Below are 7040 nucleotides of genomic sequence, written 5' to 3' on the forward strand. Positions count from 1 at the left end.
AAGAGAGGTGTGGGTCCTCAGTTCTACTCCTCTTTGGGAGTCAGGTGTCTAAGTGTGGGCCAGAGGGAGGAACTGGAATCCACAGCTGGGAACCTTTCCCTGAGTCATGTGCTGGTTGAGAGGTAGGGAAGAAAAAGAGGAGGCCAACGCCTGAATAATCTTTAGTCCATGCTGCCCTGGCTACATACATCTTCAAAAAGAGGAACAAAGAGGATCTGGGGAATTAAAAACCAGTCAGCCTAACTTTGATATCTGGAAAGCTACTGGAACAAATTATTAAACAATCTATGTGTAAGTACCTAGAAAATAATAGTTCATACTCAGAGTAGTTATCAATGGTTTGCTGTCAGACTGGGAGGGTGTATGAACTGGGGCTCTGCAGGGATCTGTTACTATTGAATATTTTTGTTAATAACTTGGATAATGCAGTGGAAGTATACTTATAAAAATCTGCGGATGACACTAAGCTGAGAGGGGTTCCAAATACTTTGGAAGACAGGATTAGAGTTCAAAATGACCTTGGCAAACTGAAGAATTGGTCTGAATTTAACAAGATGAAATTCAATAAAAACAAGTGCGAAGTACTTTACTTGGGAAGGAAAAATCAAATTCAAAACTACAAAATGGGGAACAACTGGTGGTACTGCTGAAAAGTATCTGAGGTTATAGTGGATCACAAATTGAATACGAGTCAATGTGACACATCTGCAAAAAAGGCTAATGTCATTCTGGGATGTATTAAGACATGGGAGGTAATTATCCTGCTCTTCTCAACACTGGTGAGGCCTCAGCTGGAGTACTGTGTCCAATTCTAGGCTCCACATTTACGGAAAGATAGGGACAAACTGGAGAGTCCAGAGGAGAGCAACAAAAATGACATAAGTTTTAGAAAACCTGATCTCTGAGGAAAAGTTAAAAAAAACAACAACACCTCGACATATTTGGCTTTGAGAAAAGAAGACTGAAGTGGGACATAACAGTCTGCAGATATGTTAAGAGCTACTATAAAGAGGTCAGCAATCAATTGTTTTCCATGTCCTACTGCAGCAAGAGTGATTTAGTTTAGAAATTAGGAAAAACTTTCTAATTGTAAGTTCTGGACTAGGCTTCCAAGGTGGTTGTGGAATCCCCATAATTGGAGGTTTTTAAGAACAGGTTGGATGAACGCCTGCTTGGGAGGGTGCAGGTTTACTTGGTCCTGCCACAATGCAGGAGCTTGGATTTGATGATTTCTCGAGGTCTCTTCCAGCCTGCCATTTCTATGATTGTTAAAATTCACTAGAAGTAAGATCTGTTCCAATTCAAAAAAACTATCCAAAATTTCAGATTGAAGAGGTTAATTAACAAGCTCGTCACTTTGGCCAAGCTACAAGGTTTCAGCATGAATAGGTAAGTCTATGTATGTTTTTCCTAGCTTCAGAATCAATCTATGTTTAACTGTGAGTAATGTGATTAGGGTAGGAAGAAACTAAATGCATCACAGGTAAACAAGAGTCATTACCCTTTTCCTGTTGCAGCATTCAAAAACTGTACAGTCACTCTAACAAGTTCTGGGATTCCCCCAGTCTTCTAGAGGCCGAAATTTCCCTTTCTGAATAGAATTGCTTAGTGTAAGAAACTTTTAATCAGCATGCCAGGGAAAAAAAGTTTTATTTGACAGAACATTTACAGGCTATGCATTTCTCTTCTGGAAAGTCTTATAAAATACAGAACTAAAAAGTTTGTCCAGAATTGCTGTACACACAAATCAAACAAAGTGATATTTAGATAGTACATTCGATTTCCTGAACTCAACTCCACAAGTAGTATACTTGCAAATTTGTGTTATTTCACTTTATACAAAGTTGAAACATGTATTTTAAAAAAAGCTTACAGTACCATAGGTCATATCTACTGCAGTAGAAAAAGTTAACATTGACTTGGGAAAATAAATGTTCTAGTTCATATGGGCTCTGTTCACTACAGAGGGCCATCCATGGATTTGAGCCCACCTCTATATTAGCTAAGTGTGGCTTAGCTTATATAGAGGAAGATCAGTACAGAGCCCGAAGCTAGAATGATTCTAACAAAACATATCAGCTCTGCATCTGCAAATCAAGAGTTCACATAAACTAACTCTCCCCACTTCCTTAGCTGGGACTAGCTCTCCCCTGCTGGGGCCTTGCAACTGCAAAGCAACTGCAAGTGTTACACTCCCCCTTCTGAACTCCATTTAGGAGCTGTGCTCAAGAGAGATACTGTTTAGGTTTTATGGCCTCTTTACAACTTTTCATTTGTTTGTCTGACAGTGAAGCAGGAATGATAATTCCCTCTGGATTATGTCCTTAGATGACACGTTAAGCCTCGCTGCCATAAGCTTGTGTGCAGAAAGAAAATGTTGAGAAGCCAGTTAGGCTGAAATTGGCAATACCTGAACATTCTCAAAAAAATGAGTACTCCTATAAAATAAAAATGAAAAAGCAGCTCCCACATGCACAGAATCTCTTAATTTGCTAGTTCTTGACACTTGACATCTGCATAGTATAACAAATTATTTCTCTACTATCAAGGTGCGATCAGATTGTATGAAAGAGTTGTAAATTTACTCTTGTCCACACTGCCTGGCCTTCAGTGTTGCCTACAGGTGAATTTCACTCCAAGTACTTAAAAGAATAGTAGAAACTCAGTAATGCTTCAGGCATCAGTACCTGGGAGAAGACAATGATTATAGAATACAACTTTGATAATCTAAACAAAATGAGAAAAAATAAGTTCAGATAAGCCAGGTTTCAAACAATCATTCGATTTGTGAAATGAAACATCTAGAGATAGTCATGTACAATACAACTTCTGTTATCTCAAATGCCTTGCTATCTGCTACTACACATACCTGCCACAGGGTCCCAACACAACTGGCCACAGGAATAGAGTTTCGTAAAGGAACAATATAGATGGATATGCAACAGATTTTAGATTCCTTAATAGAAATAAACATGGTAGCCACCAAACCTGAAAGGCTTACAAGAACAAAAATACTGGCTTTGTGCCTTTGTTTCTTTCAGAAGTATAAACTCAGCCTGTAATTAATATCAAGAAAGTCAACTCTGGTCATCTCTAGGTTTGCTGGAGAACATGTGTATTATGGGCTCTCACATCTTAAATGAAGGGGCATGGGTTTTGTTTCCAACAATGCCCTTTCTCTAAAGTGTTAGTCACTGAACTTACTTACATTTAAAAATAAAAACAAAAAACTGAGTATTAGTTTGACTAATGCTACTTCTCAGCTTTCACTCTTGGGATGTCTCATTTCACTAGTTCTTCTGTCACCCACAGTCTTCCAGGCTATATAGGCCCTGCATTTTTATCATAAAAAATAAACACTATCTAAAAAAGAAATGGAACAAAAATACATCCTCTTATAGGCCTTCTTTATATATTATGAAGCATCAAAAAAGGGTGCAAGCTAATATTTTTTAAAGACTTTTCAGGACACTTTTTAAACAACCCTAAGAAAAGGCAATAGCAAACATTAATATAGGCTTGTCTTCTTCATGATTCTCAAAAATTCTTGCTCATTTACTTCTCCATCTCCATCTCGATCAGCTTCATCAATCATTTCCTGTAAAGAACATTTAAGACTAACAACCAGACTCAATACACAAGACCTTTTATTTACTTTAAAGTAGGGCTCTCAAGTGATTAAAAAAATTAATCATGCAATTGAACAATAGAATAACATTTATTTAAATATCTTGGATGTTTTCTACATTCTCAAATCTATTTTTCTATTACAACACAGAATACAGAGTGTACAGCGCTCACTATTTTTATTACAAATATTTGCAGTGTAAAAAACAAAAGAAATAGTATTTTTCAATTCACCTCATACAAGTACTGTAATGCAATCTTTTTATCATGAAAGTTGAATTTACAAATGTAAACTTATGTGCAAAAAATAACTGCATTCAAAAACAAATCAATGTAAAACTTTAGAGCCTACAAAGTCTACTCAGTCCTCCTTCTTGTTCAGCCAATCGCTCAGACGAACAAGTTTGTTTACATTTGCAGGAGATAATGCTGCCTGCTTCTTGTTCACAATGTCACCTGAAAGTGAGAACAGACATTTGCATGGTACTGTTGCAGCCGGCATCCCAACATATTTACAGACAGATGTGCTAAAGATTCACCTGTCCCTTGATGCTTCATCCACCATCTAGAGGACATGGGTCCGTGTTGATGACAGGTTCTGCTCGATAACAATCCAAGCAAAGTGGACCGACACATTCATTTCCATAATCTGAGTGAGATGCCACCAGCAGAAGATTGATTTTTTGTAGTTTCCACATCGGAGTGTTACTCTTTTAAGACTTCTGAAAGCATGGTCCACACCTCATCCTTCTCAGATTTTGGAACGCACTTCAGATTCTTAAACCTTGGGTTGAGTGTTGTAGCTATGTTTAGAAATCTCACATTGATACCTGCTTTGCATTTTGTCAAATCTGCAGTGGAAATGTTCTTAAAATGAACAACATGTGCTGAGTCATGTGAGACTACTATAACATGAAATATATTGCAGAATGTGGGTAAAACAGAGCCGGAGACATACAGTTCTCCCCCAAAGAGTTTGGTCACAAATTTAATTAACGCATTCTTTTTTTTTTTAACGAGCATCATCAGCATGGAAGCATGTCTTCTGGAATGGTGGCCAAAGCATAAAGAGGCATATGAATGTTAGGCATATCTGGAACGTAAATACCTTGCAATGCCAGCTATAAAAGTCTCATGCGAATGCCTGTTCTCACTTTCTGGTGACATTGTAAATAAGTGGACAGCATTATCTTACATAAATGTAAACAAACTTGTTTGTCTTAGCAATTGGCTGAACAAGAAGTAGAACTGAATGGACTTTGTAGGCTCTAAAGTTTTGCATTGATTTGTTTTTGAGTGAAGTTATGTAACAAAAAAAAAAATCTACATTTGTAAGTTGCATTTTCATGATAAAGAGATTGCACTACAATACTTGTATGAGGTGAACTGAAAAAATACTATTTCTTTTGTTTATCATTTTTATAGCGAAAATATTTGTAATAAATAAATGAAAACTGAGCAGTGTATACTTCGTATTCTGTGTTGTAACTGAAATCAATATATTTGAAAATGTAGAAAAATATCCAAAATAGTTAATAAATTTCAATTGGTATTATATTAACCGTGTGATTAAAACTGATCATGATTAATTTTTTTAATTGTGATTAATTTTTGAGTTAATCGCATGAGTTAACTGCAATTAATCGACAGCCCTACTTAAAGGATATGAAAAAAATATAAAAAGCAAATAAGTTTACACCATGAAATATTTAATTATGCATCTACATTTGGAACACGTTTTGGGTCTAATGCCGTATGCCTCATGTACGCTAAATGCCTACTGAATTCAGTGGGTCCTTTGGCTGGCTGGCCAGAACAAAAATAGTTGTTACTCCTATAAGAGCTACTTCTGAAACTGAAGGCAGGGGAGCAAGGAGAAACAAGAAATGGCCGGACCAGGTTGGAAGAGACGGCCCTTCTAGGTGACTGAGGATAGGGTGGGGGATATTTATACCGCAGATAGTTCCAGACAAATCTTCTCACTGGGATCAGTGATGGGGGAGTGACCACCAAGCCCCACTCTCCTCCAGGGCAGGAGTTACTGAAATAAGTGGGGCAACAGATTTAGCCACAGAGCTAAGTGGGTGGGGATCTTCTATTTTAGGACGGGGGTTGCCTGAGACTTGTAGGGTAAACATGCTGTTGACATCCATAGAAAAGCTTTACACAACTGTTGCAGGCTAATAATTGTTACAGAAACTGCAGGCTTCCCTTGCTGTGAAAGCTTGGCAGGTGTAGTTCCAGTCAACCAGTATGGGCTCACGTTTTGGATACGCGGATAATATAACTAGGTGGTGAAGACCAAGCAATGGGGTAGGAGTCACTAACAATTGCTGCTCATCTTTCCTTATGATTGTATCCTTTTGGGTTTCTATTTTGAGATGGAGAAGGGCTTGACGGCAGCCTCCCAGATAAGTGGAAACAATTAAGAAAATGATGATGGCCTGCACTGTGTGATTTATTGCTGGGTATTGTCAGATATTTTAGGTGAATAAAGTTGTGGCCTAATTAAAACATGTCTATTGCTGCCTGTCTTTCTTTCAGAATAGCCTGAATTGTGCCTGACAGAGCTAAAGAACTGGCCCAAAGTTTGTTGGGACATGATTACGAAGGTCAGAATTTACCTGCAATTCTTCATCTGTTAAATTCTCTCCTAGCTCCTTGGCAACTCTCTTTAAATTTTTGAAAGAAATCTTTCCTGTCCCGTCATCATCAAATAATCTGAAGGCTTTCAAGATTTCTTCTTTTGAATCTTTCTCATTCTAAAATGAAAAAAAAATAAAAACCCATTTGTCTAAATGTCCTCATTCATTTATTGCATTTGATTTTTCAGCGAAGTAGACGATTACCATTTTTTGGGTCATCATGGCCAAAAAGTCTTCAAAATCAATGGTGCCACTTCCTTCTTTGTCGATATCTGCTATCATTTTTTTAACTTCTTCTTTCTTTGGCTCAAAGCCTAAAGCACGCATTGCTACCTGCAACAAAGAGCAATTCAGTTAACATATACAACAAGATGCCACTAGAATTATACCTATATCATTTGCATGAATCAGTGTTTCAGTTCTTTTCCTCAAACTGCAACTACAACTTAAAGCATATAAATCTCAAAGAAATTCTTATCTACATTTGTAATCCTTTTAATTATTAATGGTAGCGTTACACAGTAATGGCATTTTTCCTTTGGAGTTGAGTAGTTTTTTGTGACTTACCGCTCTAACAAAAAGAACATACATTCTTCTTCGAGTGATTGCTCATATCCATTCCAGTTAGGTGTGTGCGCGCCGCGTGCACAGCCGTCGGAGAAACTTTTACCCTAGCAACACTCGGCAGGTCGGCTGGGCGCCCCTTGGAGTGGCGCCACCATGGCATCGCATAAATACCCCAGCCGACCCGGCCACCCTTCAGTTCCT

The 7040-nt window shown here is 37.8% G+C and overlaps 1 protein-coding gene across 1 annotated transcript in view; it reads right to left on the reverse strand.

Annotated features, from left to right (window-relative positions):
• Positions 1–1633: 1633 nt before the first annotated feature.
• The window catches only part of LOC116834789 (uncharacterized), a 45817-nt gene continuing 40410 nt past the window's right edge, over positions 1634–7040 (reverse strand). The window contains 3 exon segments of the mRNA XM_032797096.1: positions 1634–3598; positions 6252–6389; positions 6477–6605. Of these exon segments, the coding sequence (XP_032652987.1) occupies positions 3509–3598; positions 6252–6389; positions 6477–6605 (357 nt within the window). The 3' untranslated portion in view covers positions 1634–3508.

Source organism: Chelonoidis abingdonii, chromosome 5 (assembly GCF_003597395.2).
Source record: "Chelonoidis abingdonii isolate Lonesome George chromosome 5, CheloAbing_2.0, whole genome shotgun sequence".
NCBI classification, from domain to species: Eukaryota; Metazoa; Chordata; order Testudines; family Testudinidae; genus Chelonoidis; species Chelonoidis abingdonii.